This window comes from Oncorhynchus mykiss, chromosome 20 (assembly GCF_013265735.2).
Source record: "Oncorhynchus mykiss isolate Arlee chromosome 20, USDA_OmykA_1.1, whole genome shotgun sequence".
NCBI lineage: Eukaryota > Metazoa > Chordata > Actinopteri > Salmoniformes > Salmonidae > Oncorhynchus > Oncorhynchus mykiss.
The window spans coordinates 33,355,741-33,376,514 of NC_048584.1; the positions used below are offsets into that span (position 1 = coordinate 33,355,741).

The 20,774-nt window shown below is 45.6% G+C and overlaps 1 protein-coding gene across 2 annotated transcripts in view; it reads right to left on the reverse strand.

Moving 5' to 3' along the window:
* Window positions 1-20,774, reverse strand: part of LOC110499533 (slit homolog 1 protein) — a 180,327-nt gene that overhangs the window by 63,466 nt on the left and 96,087 nt on the right. For both annotated transcript variants that reach the window (XM_036956210.1, XM_036956209.1), the window contains exons 5-8: window positions 18,673-18,744; window positions 17,568-17,639; window positions 14,561-14,632; window positions 12,937-13,100 (exon numbers count right to left, since the gene is read on the reverse strand). In XM_036956210.1, the coding sequence (XP_036812105.1) occupies window positions 12,937-13,100; window positions 14,561-14,632; window positions 17,568-17,639; window positions 18,673-18,744 (380 nt within the window). The remainder of the gene's footprint in view (window positions 1-12,936; window positions 13,101-14,560; window positions 14,633-17,567; window positions 17,640-18,672; window positions 18,745-20,774) is intronic.

Consider the following 20,774-nt stretch of genomic DNA (forward strand, 5'->3'; position numbering starts at 1 on the left):
CCTCTCTCCCCCTCCTCTCTCCCCTCGTCTCCTCTCTCCCCCTCGTCTCCTCTCTCCCACTCCTCTCCCCCTCCTCTCCTCTCTCTCCCCTCGTCTCCTCTCTCCCCCTTGTCTCCTCTTTCCCCCTCCTCTCCCCCTCGTCTCCTCTCTCCCCCTGGTCTCCTCTCTCCCCCTCGTCTCCTCTCTCCCCCTCGTCTCCTCTCTCCCCCTCGTCTCCTCTCTCCCCCTCGTCTCCTCTCTCCCCCTCGTCTCCTCTCTCCCCCTCGTCTCCTCTCTCCCCCTCCTCTCCCCCTCCTCTCCTCTCTCTCCCCTCGTCTCCTCTCTCCCCCTCCTCTCCCCCTCGTCTCCTCTCTCCCCCTCGTCTCCTCTCTCCCCCTCCCCTCGTCTCCTCTCTCCCCCTCGTCTCCTCTCTCCCCCTCGTCTCCTCTCTCCCCCTCGTCTCCTCTCTCCCCCTCGTCTCCTCTCTCCCCCTCGTCTCCTCTCTCCCCCTTGTCTCCTCTCTCCCCCTCGTCTCCTCTCTCCCCCTCCTCTCCTCTCTCCCCCTCGTCTCCTCTCTCCCCCTCGTCTCCTCTCTCCCCCTCCTCTCCCCCTCGTCTCTTCTCTCCCCCTGGTCTCCTCTCTCCCCCTCGTCTCCTCTCTCCCCCTCGTCTCCTCTCTCCCCCTCCTCTCCCCCTCGTCTCCTCTCTCCCCCTCGTCTCCTCTCTCCCCCTCCTCTCCCCCTCGTCTCCTCTCTCCCCTTCGTCTCCTCTCTCCCCCTCGTCTCCTCTCCACGCTCTCTTGCTTCTTGCTTATGTTTGTTCTCCAAAAACTGAAGACAGCAGACAATTTGCATACAGTACAGACATCCCACTGAAAATGTCTCTGGATATTTATTTGAAATGCAACGCCCTTGTCAAAGACGACAGTGTGTTTGTGTGTGTGTGTGTGTGTGTGTACTGCTCTAGGTTTTTCAGCATTACCTAGTAAAGTTTATGAAACAGACTTTTAAATGGCCTCATTTACTCTGCATTACTGATCTGCTGCGCTTTGACTTTCCTACTATGAATATTTCATCAGCTCCCTTTCTCTCTGCGCGAGTGTGTTTGAATGTGTGTGTGTGTTCTGTTTTATTGATGACAGGAGAAAGTCCTACAGCTCAGTGATACTGGGACAGATCCTACTGCTCAGTGATACTGGGACAGATCCTACTGCTCAGTGGGACTGGGACTGATCATACTGCTCAGTGATACTGGGACAGATCCTACTGCTCAGTGAAACTGGGACAGATCCTACTGCTCAGTGGGACTGGGACAGATCCTACTGAACAGGGAGTACAGGAGGGGGCTGAGAACGCACCCTTGTGGGGCCCCTGTGTTGAGGATCAGCAAAGTGGAGGAGTCGTTTCCTACCTTCACCACTTGGGGGCGTCCCGCCAGGAAGTCCAGGACCCAGTTGCACAGGACGGGGTTCAGACCCAGGGCCCCGAGCTTACTGATGAGCTTGGAGGGTACTATGGTGTTGAAGGCTGAGCTATAGTCAATGAACAGCATTCTTACATAGGTATTCCTCTTGTCCAGATGGGATAGGGCAGTGTGCAGTGCGATGGCGATTGCATCGTCTCATCGTTTTGGGGCGCTAAGCAAATTAAAGCAAATTGATATTATCTCTAACTAGCCTCTCAAAGCACTTCATGATGACAGAAGTGAGTGATATGGGGCGATAATTGTTCAGTTCAGTTACCTTTGCTTTCTTGGGAACAGGAGCAATGCTGGACATTTGAATCAAGTGGGGACAACAGACTAGGATAGGGAGAGATTGAATGTAGTGGTTTTGTAGGGGTTTTGACAGGGAGGAGTTTTGACAGGGAGGAGTTTTGACAGGGGGGGTTGACAGGGGGGTTTTGACAGGGAGGAGTTTTGACAGGGGGGGTTGACAGGGGGGGTTGACAGGGGTGGGTTGACAGGGAGGGGTTGACAGGGGGGGTTGACAGGGGGGGTTGACGGGAGGAGTTTTGACAGGGAGGAGTTTTGACAGGGGGGGTTCACAGGGAGGGGTTTTGACAGGGAGGAGTTTTGACAGGGAGGAGTTTTGACAGGGTGGGTTGACAGGGGGGGTTGACAGGGGGGGTTGACAGGGAGGAGTTTTGACAGGGAGGAGTTTTGACAGGGGGGGTTCACAGGGAGGAGTTTTGACAGGGGGGGTTCACAGGGAGGGGTTTTGACAGGGAGGTTTGTGGTTTCCCTCCCTCCTCTCCCCTCTCTTCTGCACCCTACTCTCTCTCTCTAAAACAGCTTTACCTCCACTCTTCTCTCCCCCCTCTCATTTAGACAGGAAGTGTGTGTTTGAGCAGGGGACCGATCACCAGTCAACCGTGAAGCAAATAACTAAATGGACTTCCGTTGGTCTCTCCCCTCTCTCCCTAACAGCGTCACCCCCCATCCCCCCCTAGTAACGTCACCCTGCAGGTGTCCCTGTCAGAAACAAACAGTGAAAGGAACATGAGTGTGTGCCTGCGAGCCAGTCTCTAATGATCCTTTCAGAGGGAGTTCATCTTCTGGTCAGTGCTGCACTCAAGACAGAACAGTGTGTGTGTGTGTGTGTGTGTGTGTGTGTGTGTGTGTGTGTGTGTGTGTGTGTGTGTGTGTGTGTGTGTGTGTGTGTGTGTGTGTGTGTGTGTGTGTGTGTGTGTGTGTGTGTCATACTGCGATCTACAACATGCTTGTGTCTGTTATCTGTGACACTATGAAGTTCAGTTGTTTTAAATGTTCAGAGCAAAGCCAAGTTGTAGTAATCTCCAACACCTGGGTTAAACAGTGAAACACCAGGGCTGTATCCCTTACTACAATGTCAAATCTAGCATGTCAACATCTATGCTTTCCCTCTCTCTCGCCCATCCCGTCTTACTCTATCTCTCCTTCCCTCCCTCCCTCTCTCTCTACCTCTCTCCTCCATATCTACCTCCCTCCCTTCTCTATCTCTCCTTCTCTCCCTCCCTCTCTACCTCTCTCCTCCATATCTACCTCCCTCCCTTCTCTATCTCTCCTTCTCTCCCTCCCTCTCTCCTCCATATCTACCTCCCTCCCTTCTCTATCTCTCCTTCCCTCCCTCCCTCTCTACCTCTCTACCTCCATATCTACCTCCCTCCCTTCTCCATATCTCCTCTCCCTTTCCTTCCACCCCTCTCTCTCTCCTTCCTGTCGTGAGTGAGTCACTCCACACAGTATCCGTTGACTCTCCCAGTCTCTATCCTACATCATCCCAAACAAACTGTATATAGTGTGTGGCTGTGTTTTGACTCCAGCACTAGCTTTGACTCCAGCACAAACTCTGACTGCAGCTCCAGCTTGCTCTTCTTCTTCTCTCTCTCACACAGATCTATGGTAAATCTAATTCCGATAGCTGCTGTGGACCCCCCCCCCCCCCCCCATAATAATGTTCCGTATTTCTACCACGCCGTACGGCGGTGTAAAAATCACAACCATGGTGCACACACACACACACACTGGAACCCCCCCCCCCCCCCCACCTCCACAGCTGGTGTTGTGGTGAGATGGCCTTGAGAAGAGCAGTGGTTCCCATGCAGTCTCAGTCTCAGCAGTGATACCTCAGCCAGGCCAGGTGTGGAGGGTCAGTCTCAGAAGTGATGACCCAGTCAAGCCGGACCAGGTGTGTAGGGTTAGTCCTTGTATAGAAGCTTGTAACTATCATTACAACTCATGTATTCACACCAAAGCCAAGGTCAGTGTTCAGTACATTATAAATGTGTATCAATGGGTGATTTGATGAAAAGTCATTCCCTGAGGCTATAGATGCAATCTGCCAGCTAGAGATATGTGAGGAACTATAGATCAGATCTGCCCTGGTCCTAGCTGTGATGCAGGTATCAATGGTGGTTCCCTGGAGAGAGACTAACCCACAATCATATCAGTGGTATTTCCTGGAGAGAGACTAACCCACCATCATATCAGGGGTATTTCCTGGAGAGAGACTAACCCACCATCATATCAGTGGTATTTCCTGGAGAGAGACTAACCCACCATCATATCAGTGGTGTTTCCTGGAGAGAGACTAACCCACCATCATATCAGGGGTATTTCCTGGAGAGAGACTAACCCACCATCATATCAGGGGTATTTCCTGGAGAGAGACTAACCCACCATCATATCAGTGGTATTTCCTGGAGAGAGACTAACCCACCATCATATCAGGGGTATTTCCTGGAGAGAGACTAACCCACCATCATATCAGGGGTATTTCCTGGAGAGAGACTAACCCACCATCATATCAGGGGTATTTCCTGGAGAGAGACTAACCCAGCATCATATCAATGGTGTTTCCTGGAGAGAGACTAACCCACCATCATATCAGTGGTGTTTCCTGGAGAGAGACTAACCCACCATCATATCAGGGGTATTTCCTGGAGAGAGACTAACCCACCATCATATCAGTGGTGTTTCCTGGAGAGAGACTAACCCACCATCATATCAGTGGTGTTTCCTGGAGAGAGACTAACCCACCATCATATCAGTGGTATTTCCTGATTCTGATTCTGGCTAAATGTCAAACTGCTCCCTCTCCCTCTCTCTCTCTCAATTCAATTCAATTCAATTCAATTCAAGGGCTTTATTGGCATGGGAAACATGTGTTAACATTGCCAAAGCAAGTGAGGTAGACAACATACAAAGTGAATATATAAAGTGAAAAACAACAAAAATTAACAGTAAACATTACACATACAGAGGTTTCAAAAAAATGGTTCAAAAAAAATATTTTTGAACCATTCCATTGTAGATTTTGCTTTATGTTTTGGATCATTGTCTTGTTGGAAGACAAATCTCCATCCCAGTCTCAGATCTTTTGCAGACTCCATCAGGTTTTCTTCCAGAATGGTCCTGTATTTGGCTCCATCCATCTTCCCATCAATTTTAACCATCTTCCATGTCCCTGCTGAAGAAAAGCAGGCCCAAACCATGATGCTGCCACTACCATGTTTGACAGTGGGGATGATGTGTTCAGGGTGATGAGCTGTGTTGCTTTTACGCCAAACATAACGTTTTGCATTGTTGCCAAAAAGTTCGATTTTGGTTTCATCTGACCAGAGCACCTTCTTCCACATGTTTGGTGTGTCTCCCAGGTGGCTTGTGGCAAACTTTAAACGACACTTTTTATGGATATCTTTAAGAAATGGCTTTCTTCTTGCCACTCTTCCATAAAGGCCAGATTTGTGCAATATACATCTGATTGTTGTCCTATGGACAGAGTCTTCCACCTCAGCTGTAGATCTCTGCAGTTCATCCAGAGTGATCATGGGCCTCTTGGCTGCATCTCTGATCAGTCTTCTCCTTGTATGAGCTGAAAGTTTAGAGGGACGGCCAGGTCTTGGTAGATTTGCAGTGGTCTGATACTCCTTCCATTTCAATATTATCGCTTGCACAGTGCTCCTTGGGATGTTTAAAGCTTGGGAAATATTTTTGTATCCAAATCCGGCTTTAAACTTCTTCACAACAGTATCTCGGACCTGCCTGGTGTGTTCCTTGTTCTTCATGATGCTCTCTGCGCTTTTAACGGACCTCTGAGACTATCACAGTGCAGGTGCATTTATACGGAGACTTGATTACACACAGGTGGATTGTATTTATCATCATTAGTCATTTAGGTCAACATTGGATCATTCAGAGATCCTCACTGAAATTCTGGAGAGAGTTTGCTGCACTGAAAGTAAAGGGGCTGAATAATTTTGCACGCCCAATTTTTCAGTTTTTGATTCGTTAAAAAAGTTTGAAATATCCAATAAATGTCGTTCCACTTCATGATTGTGTCCCACTTGTTGTTGATTCTTCACAAAAAAATACAGTTTTATATCTTTATGTTTGAAGCCTGAAATGTGGCAAAAGGTCGCAAAGTTCAAGGGGGCCGAATACTTTCGCAAGGCACAGTGTTTTAACAATGTACAAATGGTTAAAGGACACAAGATAAAATAAATAAGCATAAATATGGGTTGTATTTACAATGGTGTGTGTTCTTCACTGGTTGCCCTTTTCTCGTGGCAACAGGTCACAAATCTTGCTGCTGTGATGGCACACTGTGGAATTTCACTCAGTAGATATGGGAGTTTTTCAAAATTGGATTTGTTTTCGAATTCTTTGTGGATCTGTGTAATCTGAGGGAAATATGTCTCTCTAATATGGTCATACATTGGGCAGGAGGTTAGGAAGTGCAGCTCAGTTTCCACCTAATTTTGTGGGCAGTGAGCACATAGCCTGTCTTCTCTTGAGAGCCATGTCTGCCTACGGCGGCCTTTCTCAATAGCAAGGCTATGCTCACTGAGTCTGTACATAGTCAAAGCTTTCCTTAATTTTGGGTCAGTCACAGTGGTCAGGTATTCCGCCGCTGTGTACTCTCTGTGTAGGGCCAAATAGCATTCTAGTTTGCTCTGTTTTTTTTGTTAATTCTTTCCAATGTGTTAAGTAATTATCTTTTTGTTTTCTCATGATTTGGTTGGGTCTAATTGTGCTGTTGTCCTGGGGCTCTGTAGGGTGTGTTTGTGTTTGTGAACAGAGCCCCAGGACCAGCTTGCTTAGGAGACTCTTCTCCAGTTTCATCTCTCTGTAGGTGATGGCTTTGTTATGGAAGGTTTGTGAATCGCTTCCTTTTAGGTGGTTGTAGAATTTAACAGCTCTTTTCTGGATTTTGATAATTAGTGGGTATCGGCCTAATTCTGCTCTGCATGCATTATTTGGTGTTCTACGTTGTACACGGAGGATATTTTTGCAGAATCTCAATTTGGTGTTTGTCCCATTTTGTGAAGTCTTGGTTGGCGAGCGGACCCCAGACCTCACAACCATAAAGGGCAATGGGCTCTATGACTGATTCAAGTATTTTTAGCCAAATCCTAATTGGTATGTTGAAATGTATGTTTCTTTTGATGGCATAGAATGCCCTTCTTGCCTTGTCTCTCAGATCGTTCACAGCTTTGTGGAAGTTACCTGTGGCGCTGATGTTTAGGCCAAGGTATGTATAGTTTTTTGTGTGCTCTAGGGCAACAGTGTCTAGATGGAATTTGTATTTGTGGTCCTGGTGACTGGACCTTTTTTGGAACACCATTATTTTGGTCTTACTGAGATTTACTGTCAGGGCCTAGTCCTCTCTCTCTCTCTTTCTCTTTTATCAGTCAAACTGCTCCCCCCCCCTCTCTCTCATTCTCTCCCTCTCTCTCTCTCTTTCTGTGTTTTATCAGTCAAACTGCTCCCTCTCTCTCTCTCTCTGTGTGTTTTATCAGTCAAACTGCTCCCTCTCTCTCTCTCTCTCTCCCTCTCTCTCTTTTATCAGTCAAACCGCTCCCTCTCTCTCTCTCTCTCTCTCTGTGTGTGTTTTATCAGTCAAACTGCTCCCTCTCTCTCTCTCTCTCTCCCTCTCTCTCTTTTATCAGTCAAACCGCTCCCTCTCTCTCTCTCTCTCTCCCTCTCTCTCTTTTATCAGTCAAACTGCTCCCTCTCTCCATCTCTCTCTCTCTCTCTCTCTTTTATCTGTCAAACTGCTCCCTCTCTCTCTCTCTCTCTCTGTGTGTTTAATCAGTCAAACTGCTCCTCCTCTCTCTCTCTCTCTCTCTGTGTTTTATCAGTAAAACTGCTCCATCTCTCTCTATCTCTCTGTGTTTAATCAGTCAAACTGCTCCTCCTCTCTCTCTCTTTCTCTCTGTGTTTTATCAGTCAAACTGCTCCTCCTCTCTCTCTCTCTCTCTCTGTGTGTTTAATCAGTCAAACTGCTCCCCCCCCTCTCTCTCTCTCTGTGTTTAATCAGTCAAACTGCTCCCTCTCTCTCTCTCTCTCTCCCTCTCTCTCTTTTATCAGTCAAACTGCTCCCTCTCTCTCTCTCTCTGTGTGTTTAATCAGTCAAACTGCTCCTCCTCTCTCTCTCTCTCTCTGTGTTTTATCAGTCAAACTGGTCCATCTCTCTCTATCTCTCTGTGTTTAATCAGTCAAACTGCTCCTCCTCTCTCTCTCTCTCCCTGTCTCTCTTTTATCAATGAAACTGCTCCCTCTCTCTCTCTCTCTGTGTGTGTGTTTTATCAGTCAAACTGCTCCCTCTCTCTCTCTCTCTGTGTTTAATCAGTCAAACTGCTCCTCCTCTCTCTCTCTCTCTCTGTGTGTGTTTTATCAGTCAAACTGCTCCCTCTCTCTCTCTCTCTCTCCCTCTCTCTCTTTTATCAGTCAAACCGCTCCCTCTCTCTCTCTCTCTCTCCCTCTCTCTCTTTTATCAGTCAAACTGCTCCCTCTCTCCATCTCTCTCTCTCTCTCTCTCTTTTATCTGTCAAACTGCTCCCCCTCTCTCTCTCTCTCTCTGTGTGTTTAATCAGTCAAACTGCTCCTCCTCTCTCTCTCTCTCTCTCTGTGTTTTATCAGTAAAACTGCTCCATCTCTCTCTATCTCTCTGTGTTTAATCAGTCAAACTGCTCCTCCTCTCTCTCTCTTTCTCTCTGTGTTTTATCAGTCAAACTGCTCCTCCTCTCTCTCTCTCTCTCTCTGTGTGTTTAATCAGTCAAACTGCTCCCCCCCCTCTCTCTCTCTCTGTGTTTAATCAGTCAAACTGCTCCCTCTCTCTCTCTCTCTCTCCCTCTCTCTCTTTTATCAGTCAAACTGCTCCCTCTCTCTCTCTCTCTGTGTGTTTAATCAGTCAAACTGCTCCTCCTCTCTCTCTCTCTCTCTGTGTTTTATCAGTCAAACTGGTCCATCTCTCTCTATCTCTCTGTGTTTAATCAGTCAAACTGCTCCTCCTCTCTCTCTCTCTCCCTGTCTCTCTTTTATCAATGAAACTGCTCCCTCTCTCTCTCTCTCTGTGTGTGTGTTTTATCAGTCAAACTGCTCCCTCTCTCTCTCTCTCTGTGTTTAATCAGTCAAACTGCTCCTCCTCTCTCTCTCTCTCTCTGTGTGTGTTTTATCAGTCAAACTGCTCCTCCTCTCTCTCTCTCTCTCTCTGTTTAATCAGTCAAACTGCTCCTCCTCTCTCTCTCTCTCTCTCTCTCTGTGTTTTATCAGTCAAACTGCTCCCTCTATCTCTCTCTCTCTCTCCCTCTCTCTCTTTTATCAGTCAAACTGCTCCCTCTCTCTCTCTCTCTCTCTCTCTCTCTGTTTTATCAGTCAAACTGCTCCTCCTCTCTCTCTCTCTCTCTCTCTCTCTCTCTTTTATCAATCAAACTGCTCCCTCTCTCTCTCTCCCTCTCTCTCTTTTATCAGTAAAACTGCTCCCTCTCTCTCTCTCTCCCTCTCTCTTTTATCAGTCAAACTGCTCCTCCTCTCTCTCTCTCCCTCTCTCTCTTTTATCAGTCAAACTGCTCCTCCTCTCTCTCTCTCTCTCTGTGTTTAATCAGTCAAACTGCTCCTCCTCTCTCTCTCTCTCCCTCTCTCTCTTTTATCAGTCAAACTGCTCCCTCTCTCTCTCTCTCTCTCTCTCTCTCTCTCTCTGTTTTATCAGTCAAACTGCTCCCTCTCTCTCTCTCTCTCTTTTATCAATCAAACTGCTCCCTCTCTCTCTCTCCCTCTCTCTCTTTTATCAGTAAAACTGCTCCCTCTCTCTCTCTCTCCCTCTCTCTTTTATCAGTCAAACTGCTCCTCCTCTCTCTCTCTCCCTCTCTCTCTTTTATCAGTCAAACTGCTCCTCCTCTCTCTCTCTCTCTCTGTGTTTAATCAGTCAAACTGCTCCTCCTCTCTCTCTCTCTCCCTCTCTCTCTTTTATCAGTCAAACTGCTCCCTCTCTCTCTCTCTCTCTCTCTCTCTCTCTCTCTGTTTTATCAGTCAAACTGCTCCCTCTCTCTCTCTCTCTCTCTCTCTGTTTTATCAGTCAAACTGCTCCCTCTCTCTCTCTCTTTTATCAATCAAACTGCTCCTCCTCTCTCTCTCTCTCTCTGTGTGTTTAATCAGTCAAACTTCTCCCTCTCTCTCTCTCTCTCTCTCTGTTTTATCAGTCAAACTGCTCCCTCTCTCTCTCTCTTTTTTCAGTCAAACTTCTCCTCCTCTCTCTCTCTCTCTCCCTCTCTCTCTTTTATCAGTAAAACTGCTCCCTCTCTCTCTCTCTCTCTTTTATCAGTCAAACTGCTCCCTCTCTCTCTCTCTTTTATCAGTCAAACTGCTCCTCCTCTCTCTCTCTCTCTATCTGTGTTTAATCAGTCAAACTGCTCCCTCTCTCTCTCTCTCTCTCTCTCCCTCTCTCTCTTTTATCAGTAAAACTGCTCCCTCTCTCTCTCTCTCTCTTTTATCAGTCAAACTGCTCCCTCTCTCTCTCTCTCTCTTTTATCAGTCAAACTGCTCCTCCTCTCTCTCTCTCTCTCTCTGTGTTTAATCAGTCAAACTGCTCCCTCTCTCTCTCTCTCTCTCTCTCTCTCTCTCTCTATTTTATCAGTAAAACTGCTCCCTCTCTCTCTCTCTCTCTTTTATCAGTCAAACTGCTCCCTCTCTCTCTCTCTCTCTCTTTTATCAGTAAAACTGCTCCCTCTCTCTCTCTCTCTCTCTTTAATCAGTCAAACTGCTCCCTCTCTCTCTCTCTCTCTCTCTCTCCCTCTCTCTCTTTTATCAGTAAAACTGCTCCCTCTCTCTCTCTCTCTCTTTTATCAGTCAAACTGCTCCTCCTCTCTCTCTCTCTCTCTCTCTCTCTGTGTTTAATCAGTCAAACTGCTCCCTCTCTCTCTCTCTCTCTCCCTCTCTCTCTTTTATCAGTCAAACTGCTCCCTCTCTCTCGCTCTCTCTTTTATCAATGAAACTGCTCCCTCTCTCTCTCTCTCTCTCTCTTTTATCAGTAAAACTGCTCCCTCTCTCTCTCTCTCTCTTTTATCAGTCAAACTGCTCCCCCTCTCTCTCTCTCTCTCTCTCTCTCTCTCTTTTATCAGTCAAACTGCTCCCTCTCTCTCTCTCTTTTATCAGTCAAACTGCTCCCCCTCTCTCTCTCTCTCTCTCTTTAATCAGTCAAACTGCTCCCTCTCTCTCTCTCTCTTTTATCAATGAAACTGCTCCCTCTCTCTCTCTCTCTCTCTTTTATCAGTAAAACTGCTCCCTTTCTCTCTCTCTCTCTTTTATCAGTCAAACTGCTCCCACTCTCTCTCTCTCTCTCTCTCTTTTATCAGTCAAACTGCTCCCCCTGTCTCTCTCTCTCTCTCTCGCTTTTATCAGTAAAACTGCTCCCTCTCTCTGTCTCTCTCTTTTATCAGTAAAACTGCTCCCGCTCTCTCTCTCTCTCTTTTATCAATGAAACTGCTCCCTCTCTCTCTCTCTCTCTTTTATCAGTCAAACTGCTCCCCCTCTCTCTCTCCCTCTCTCTCTCTCTCTCTCTCTCTCTTTTATCAGTCAAACTGCTCCCCCTCTCTCTCTCTCTCTCTCTCTCTCTTTTATCAGTCAAACTGCTCCCCCTCTCTCTCTCTCTCTCTCTTTTATCAGTCAAACTGCTCCATCTCTCTCTCTCTCTATCTCTGTGTTTTATCAGTCAAACTGCTCCTCCTCTCTCTCTCTCTCTCTCTCTCTCTGTTTTATCAGTCAAACTGCTCCATCTCTCTCTCTCTCTCTCTCTCTTTAATCAGTCAAACTGCTCCTCCTCTCTCTCTCTCTCTCTCTCTCTGTTTTATCAGTCAAACTGCTCCATCTCTCTCTCTCTCTCTCTCTCTTTAATCAGTCAAACTGCTCCATCTCTCTCTCTCTCTCTTTTATCAATGAAACTGCTCCCTCTCTCTCTCTCTCTCTTGTATCAGTAAAACTGCTCCCTCTCTCTCTCTCTCTCTTTTATCAGTAAAACTGCTCCCTCTCTCTCTCTCTCTCTCTCTTGTATCAAACACACTGCTCCCTCTCTCTCTCTCTCTCTCTGTTTTATCAGTCAAACTGCTCCCTCTCTCTCTCTCTTTTATCAATCAAACTGCTCCCTCTCTCTCTCTCTCCCTCTCTCTCTTTTATCAGTCAAACTGCTCCCTCTCTCTCTCTCTCTCTCTCTCTCTCTTTTATCAATCAAACTGCTCCCTCTCTCTCTCTCTCTCTCTCTCTTTTATCAGTCAAACTGCCCCCTCTCTCCCTCCCCCATCTCTTTTATCAGTCAAACTGCCCCCTCTCTCCCTCCTCCATCTCTTTTATCAGTCAAACTGCCCCCTCTCTCCCTCCCCCATCTCTGTTATCAGTCAAACTGCTCCCTCTCTCTCTCTTTCTTTTATCAATCAAACTGCTCCCTCCCTCCCTCCCTCCCTCCCTCCCTCCCTCCCTCCCTCCCTCCCTCCCTCCCTCCCTCCCTCCCTCCCTCCCTCCCTCCCTCCCTCCTATCAGTCAAACTGCTCTCTCTCTCTCTCTCTCTCTCTCTCTCTCTCTCATCAGTTCACATCAGTCAAATGCTCTTCTCTCTCTATATTTTATGTCTCTGATTCATCTCTCTGCCAGCTGTCTCTGTGTGTCTGTCTGTGTGTGTGTTTGTGTGTGCGTCTGCGTGTTTGTGCACATGCATATATATGTGTGTGTGTGTGTGTGCGTAGTGTTATAAAAAACAGAGTAGAGCGGGAGTAGTCAGTGAAAGAGGGTACCCATGCCAGCAGTGTTTTTCACAGGGCATGGTTCTGGCAGACAGTCCAGCTGCTGACAGCTGGAGCCACATGAAAGAGGCTGGGGACAGCCTGGGGGCTTGCCTGGGGTAATATGGCCCTCATGGGGTGGGTGTGTGTGTCAGGTGTGATTCAGGTGAGGACTTAACAGACTGACAGGACAGATCCACTGGGGATAATCAGCTGGAACAGTGAACAACAGAGAGAGTGTGTGTCAGGCAGGATCAGGAAGACTTCAATGGCCTGTTTTACTGTCCTTTGTAGATAGACGTGAAAGGACTATAGGATGAAGCATGGGTTCATTTTAAGCTGTTATATTGGATATATTGTATTGTCCTATCTGAACAGGAATACTAGTGTGTCTGAGAGTATGAATGGAGTTGGTGAGTGTGTCTCACCTGAGCAGGTAAACTCATGTTTCTGTATCTCAGCCACATTGAGTCCTCTAAGCGGGGATGGAGCAGTGCACTGGGTGAACAGACCAATCGTAGGCCTTTGTCTTAACCACTCGGCCAACCAGGACAGGTGACAGTCACAGTGCAGGTTGTTGGAGTGGAGACGGCTGGAGAGAGAAAGAGAGTGTTAGGACATGAACGGGGTTATTCATAAACGTTACGGAAAATGTGTCTGCAACGAGCTAAATCTCAGTGATGGAATTTCAACCAATGCATAAAGTGAGTTTATCACTACAGATAAGTCGCATGCAGTGGTAACCACCATTGAAATCCCCCTTTTCATTGACCATTTTAATGGTCCTCTTGAAATGCTGCCTAAAAGGCTGAGACTAAAGCCTTCACCTAAACCACACCACCCAGGTCCTGATATGTTTCCAAACCCATGACTGACATGACATTTCCCTGCTTGGACTAAACAGAGTTCTAAACGAGACATTTAAAGTTCGAACCAAAACATTCTAAACTGTACATTCTAAATGAAGCATTCCTGGAACGCTCCCATTGTCCAGAATAACTAACAGAGCTGTGGTGGCAGTCGGGAAAACACACACACACACACACACACACACACACACACACACACACACACACACACACACACACACACACACACACACACACACACACAACCAATAACCCTTCTGAAAGAAAAAAAGCACAGAAACCACAACAAGAATGACATTGCGGTCTCTCTAAGTATTCATTCCAGTGAGCATAATTGATATCATTCATATATACATAATTTCATATTTTGTCATTATATTTAGACACCAGGCGTTGGGGGATGGATGTATTTCTGGGTGAGTTGTTGTTGTGTGTTCCTTAGAGTTGGAGATAAAATGGTTTCTGGCTTTGCTATAGGCCCGATGTGGATTATGACTGTCAACCAAAACTCCTTGGAATGATTGAACCTGTCTCGTCTCTTTCAGATGATAGCTGTTTAGTTTCGCTGCTGTAGGGGACCCTGAAGTATGTATGGAAACATGACTGGCTTATTTTATAATGACTTAATATGTCTCAAAAGGGATTGGTTGGATTCAGCTCTTGGGGAAAAATGGAATATTCTATTAGATTCTATTCGATTATATCTATTCTATCCAAACAAAGAGGAATACATTTTTCTCAGTCATAGTTTATTCTGTATGAAACCTTCAGTCGTCCAGTGAAGTTGTGGTATATATTTTTCCTGTTCTGATGGGGTTATGAGATTATTATTTAATCTCAGCTTCCTCATATGAGTCAGGTTAAAGCAACCTGTCAGGGGGAACACATCTCTCATCACATGACACACACTCTTAGAGAGATGGATCACCATGTGATCTCCTTGACACCATACATCTAGATCAGAATACGCACCAGCATTATCAGACCTGATGTAGGAGAAGAGAGAGAAAGAGGGGGAATGGAGAGAGAGGGGTGGATGAGAGAGATATAGAGAGAGAGAGACGGGTGGATGAGAGAGATATAGAGAGAGAGAGATGGGGGCGAGACCGTGTAAAAAAGATGGGGGAGAGAGACGGGGAGAATGGGGGAGGAAAAAGAGAGAGGGGGAGTATGAGTGACTTACAAGGTGCGTAGTTTGGGCATGTGGTTGAAGCTGGAGACTGGGATGCTGCTGATGTTGTTGTTGTTCAGAGTCCTGGAAGAGACAGAGAGACAGAAGAGAGGGAGCAGTGCAGACACACAATGAAACAAACCTCAGAGAACCTACACATGTTTAGTGACCTCTGACTTAACTCTCATACTCCCAGCCATCTCTCCTACTCAACCATCTCTCTCTTCTCTCTTCCTCTCCTCCTCCCCCACTCCATCTCTCTCTTTATGCCATTTAAGCCATTGCAATGAGTCCATCCTCCTGTAGTTCCTCCCACCAGCCTCCTCTGACTTATACACAACATAACGATCTCCTCCTCTCTGCCCCCATATAGTGACAACAGGTGGAGAGTGAGCAGAGGAAGTAATTTCAATCAGACAAATAACCCCACAGTCTGATACTCCTACCCAACTATAAAGACCACCCCTCCACCCTATTACCACAACCAACAACTCCAACCTGCTCCCCACCATACCCACCCCTACTGTCAGGCCGCAGAAACCCCAAAACCCCAGGCACCCTGAATTAATGGGCCATGATATTAATGAACCAATATGGCTGACCATGCCTGGAGAGACCAACGACTGACTGGATAAATGAGGTTGGTGCCTGGTTATATTAGTAATGGGTAATGGTTGGTGCCTGGTTATAATAGTAATGGGTAATAGTTGGAGCATTGTTATATTCGTAATGGGTAATGGTTGGTGCCTGGTTATATTAGTAATGGTTGGTGCCTGGTTATAATAGTAATGGGTAATAGTTGGTGCCTTGTTATATTAGTAATGGGTAATGGTTGGTGCCTGGTTATATTAGTAATGGGTAGTGGTTGGTGCCTTGTTATATTAGTAATGGGTAATGGTTGGTACCTGGGTATATTAGTAATGGGTAATGGTTGGTGCCTGGTTATATTAGTAATGGGTAATGGTTGGTGCCTGGTTATATTAGTAATGGGTAATGGTTGGTACCTGGTTATATTAGTAATGGTTGGTGCCTGGTTATATTCGTAATGGGTTTTGGTTGGTGCCTGGTTATATTAGTAATGGTTGGTGCCTGGTAATATTAGTAATGGGTAATGGTTGTTGCCTGGTTATATTAGTAATGGGTAATGGTTGGTGCCTGGTTATATTAGTAATGGTTGGTACCTGGTTATATTCGTAATGGGTAATGGTTGGTGCCTGGTTATATTAGTAATGGTTGGTGCCTGGTTATAATAGTAATGGGTAATAGTTGGTGCCTTGTTATATTAGTAATGGGTAATGGTTGGTGCCTGGTTATATTAGTAATGGGTAGTGGTTGGTGCCTTGTTATATTAGTAATGGGTAATGGTTGGTACCTGGGTATATTAGTAATGGGTAATGGTTGGTGCCTGGTTATATTAGTAATGGGTAATGGTTGGTGCCTGGTTATATTAGTAATGGGTAATGGTTGGTACCTGGTTATATTAGTAATGGTTGGTGCCTGGTTATATTCGTAATGGGTTTTGGTTGGTGCCTGGTTATATTAGTAATGGTTGGTGCCTGGTAATATTAGTAATGGGTAATGGTTGTTGCCTGGTTATATTAGTAATGGGTAATGGTTGGTGCCTGGTTATATTAGTAATGGTTGGTACCTGGTTATATTAGTAATGGGTAATGGTTGGTGCCTGGTTATATTAGTAATGGGTAACGCTTGGTGCCTGGTTATATTAGTAATGGTTGGTACCTGGTTATATTAGTAATGGGTAATGGTTGGTGCCTGGTTATATTAGTAATGGGTAATGGTTGGTGCCTGGTTACATTAGTAATGGGTAATGGTTGGTACCTGGTTATATTAGTAATGGGTAGTGGTTGGTGTCTGGTTATATTAGTAATGGTTGGTGCCTGGTTATATTAGTAATGGGTAATGGTTGGTGCCTGGTTATATTAGTCATGGGTAATGGTTGATGCCTGGTTATATTAGTAATGGGTAATGGTTGGTACTTGGTTATATTAGTAATGGGTAATGGTTGGTACCTGGTTATATTAGTAATGGGTAATGGTTGGTGTCTGGTTATATTAGTAATGGGTAATGGTTGGTACCTGGTTATATTAGTAATGGGTAATGGTTGGTGCCTTGTTATATTAGTAATGGGTAATAGTTGGTGCCTTGTTATATTAGTAATGGGTAATGGTTGGTGCCTGGTTATATTCGTAATGGGTAGTGGTTGGTGCCTAGTTATATTAGTAATGGGTAATGGTTGGTGCCTAGTTATATTAGTAATGGGTAATGGTTGGTGCCTAGTTATATTATTAATGGGTAATGGTTGGTGCCTAGTTATATTAGTAATGGGTAATGGTTGGTGCCTAGTTATATTAGTAATGGGTAATAGTTGGTGCCTGGTTTTAATACTAATGGATAATGGTTGGTGCCTAGTTATATTAGTAATGGGTAATGGTTGGTGCCTAGTTATATTAGTAATGGGTAATAGTTGGTGCCTGGTTATAATCATAATGGGTAATGGTTGGTGCCTAGTTATATTAGTAATGGGTAATAGATGGTGCCTGGTTATAATAGTAATGGGTAATGGTTGGTGCCTAGTTATATTAGTAATGGGTAATAGTTGGTGCCTGGTTATAATCGTAATGGGTAATGGTTGGTGCCTAGTTATATTAGTAATGGGTAATGGTTGGTGCCTGGTTATAATAGTAATGGATAATGGTTGGTGCCTAGTTATATTAGTAATGGGTAATAGTTGTTAGAAAAGTAGCTACTTCATATAAATAAAATAGTTTTCTTGTGTAATTATTCAAGAAGTGGTAAATGTAAATGTGTTGTTTAATAATATGTGGTTGTTTGTGTGTGTGCGTAGGTGTGTGTGCATGTGTGCGTAGGTGTGTGTGTATGTGTGCGTAGGTGCGTAGGTGTGTGTGTGTATGTGTGCGTAGGTGTGTATGTGTGTGTAGGTGTGTGTGTGTGTATGTGTGTGCGTAGGTGTGTATGTGTATGTGTGTGTGTTTCTTACAGTACTTCCAGGCTCCTCAGTGCTCTGAAAGCTCCGTCCTCGATGCAGCTGATGTGGTTCTTATCCAACTGACTAGAGACACAATAGGGGCAGAAAGCATTAAAACACACACACACACACACACGCACTGGCATCAATCTTACAATCTACAATAGCATTTTCCCTATAGACCAGACATTATCACACCCTAACACTCTCTCCTAAGAGGGCAGACATAATCACACCCTGACACTCTCTCCTCGGAGGGCAGATATAATCACACCCTGACACTCTCTCCTCAGAGGGCAGACATAATCACACCCTAACACTCTCTCCTCAGAGGGCAGATATAATCACACCCTGTCACTCTCTCCTCAGAGGGCAGATATAATCACACCCTGACACCCTCTCCTCAGAGGGCAGATATAATCACACCCTGACACCCTCTCCTCAGAGGGCAGATATAATCACACCCTGACACCCTCTCCTCAGAGGGTAGATATAATCACACCCTGACACCCTCTCCTCAGAGGGTAGATATAATCACTGATAGGGAGTACAGTCAATGTGGGTAAGTGGACAGTGAGCTAGTCATCTCTCCTCGGGGGGAAGGAGCCAGACTGTCCAGACACTTTATCTACTGTGATAGCACCATCAATCAGAGAGAGTGTGTGTGTGTGTGTGTGTGTGTGTGTGTGAAGGTGTCCATCCCTTAATTTATTAATCCATCCAGCCATTAATTTATTAATCCATCCAGCCATTAATTGATTCATCCAAACATTAATTTGTTCATCCATCCCTTAATTTATTCATCCATCCCTTAATTTATTCATCCATCCATCCATTAATTTATTAATCCATCCAGCCATTAATTTATTCATCCAAACATTAATTTGTTCATCCATCCATATATTAATTTATTCATCCATACATACATTAATTTATTCATCCATCCCTTAATTTATTAATCCATCCATCCATTAATTTATTCATCCAAACATTAATTTGTTCATCCATCCATACATTAATTTATTCATCCATACATACATTAATTTATTCATCCACACATACATTAATTCACAATTTCTTCATTAATGTACTAATCTGAGACTGAAGATTCCCTCACAGGTTCTTGATGTCTGTAGCTCCTCTGAAAGCCTTTCTGGGGATGGACTGGATGTTGTTCTCACTCAGATCTCTGTGAAGACAACAACATGAGGGTATTAGATCAAGTACACTGTTACACAACCTTTAGAAGCTAACACACATGTTACCCAGCCAGGATAGAGAGGGTTATGTAGGAGGAACACCACCCAGCCAGGATAGATAGAGGGCTATATAGGAGGAAAACCACCCAGCCAGGATAGATAGGCGGCTATGTAGGAGGAAAACCACCTAGCCAGGATAGATAGAGGGCTATGTAGGAGGAAAACCACCTAGCCAGGATAGATAGGGGGCTATGTAGGAGGAAAACCACCCAGGCAGGATAGATAGAGGGCTATGTAGGAGGAAAACCACCTAGCCAGGATAGATAGGGGGCTATGTAGGAGGAAAACCACCCAGGCAGGATAGATAGAGGGCTATGTAGGAGGAAAACCACCTAGCCAGGATAGATAGAGGGCTATGTAGGAGGAAAACCACCTAGCCAGGATAGATAGAGGGCTATATAGGAGGAAAACCACCCAGCCAGGATAGATAGGCGGCTATGTACGAGGAAAACCACCTAGCCAGGATAGATTGAGGGCTATGTAGGAGGAAAACCACCTAGCCAGGATAGATAGGGGGCTATGTAGGAGGAAAACCACCCAGGCAGGATAGATAGAGGGCTATGTAGGAGGAAAACCACCTAGCCAGGATAGATAGGGGGCTATGTAGGAGGAAAACCACCCAGGCAGGATAGATAGAGGGCTATGTAGGAGGAAAACCACCTAGCCAGGATAGATAGAGGGCTATGTAGGAGGAAAACCACCCAGCCAGGATAGATAGAGGGCTATATAGGAGGAAAACCACCTAGCCAGGATAGATAGAGGGCTATATAGGAGGAAAACCACCTAGCCAGGATAGATAGAGGGCTATGTAGGAGGAAAACCACCTAGCCAGGATAGATAGAGGGCTATGTAGGAGGAAAACCACCTAGCCAGGATAGATAGAGGACTATGTAGGAGGAAAACCACCTAGCAAGGATAGATAGAGGGCTATGTAGGAGGAAAACCACCTAGCCAGGATAGATAGAGGGCTATGTAGGAGGAAAACCACCTAGCCAGGATAGATAGAGGGCTATGTAGGAGGAAAACCACCTAGCCAGGATAGATAGAGGGCTATGTAGGAGGAAAACCACCCAGCCAGGATAGATAGGCGGCTATGTAGGAGGAAAACCACCTAGCCAGGATAGATAGAGGGCTATATAGGAGGAAAACCACCTAGCAAGGATAGATAGAGGGCTATGTAGGAGGAAAACCACCTAGCCAGGATAGATAGAGGGCTATGTAGGAGGAATACCACCCAGCCAGGATAGATAGAGGGCTATGTAGGAGGAAAACCACCCAGCCAGGATAGATAGGCGGCTATGTAGGAGGAAAACCACCTAGCCAGGATAGATAGAGGGCTATATAGGAGGAAAACCACCTAGCCAGGATAGATAGAGGGCTATATAGGAGGAAAACCACCTAGCAAGGATAGATAGAGGGCTATGTAGGAGGAAAACCACCTAGCCAGGATAGATAGAGGGTTATATAGGAGGTAAACCACCTAGCCAGGATAGATAGAGGGTTATATAGGAGGTAAACCACCTAGCCAGGATAGATAGAGGGTTATATAGGAGGTAAACCACCTAGCCAGGATAGATAGAGGGTTATATAGGAGGTAAACCACCTAGCCAGGATAGATAGAGGGCTATATAGGAGGAAAACCACCTAGCCAGGATAGATAGAGGGTTATATAGGAGGTAAACCACCTAGCCAGGATAGATAGAGGGCTATATAGGAGGAAAACCACCTAGCCAGGATAGATAGAGGGTTATATAGGAGGTAAACCACCTAGCCAGGATAGATAGAGGGTTATATAGGTGGTAAACCACCTAGCCAGGATAGATAGAGGGTTATATAGGAGGTAAACCACCTAGCCAGGATAGATAGAGGGTTATATAGGTGGTAAACCACCTAGCCAGGATAGATAGAGGGTTATATAGGAGGTAAACCACCTAGCCAGGATAGATAGAGGGTTATATAG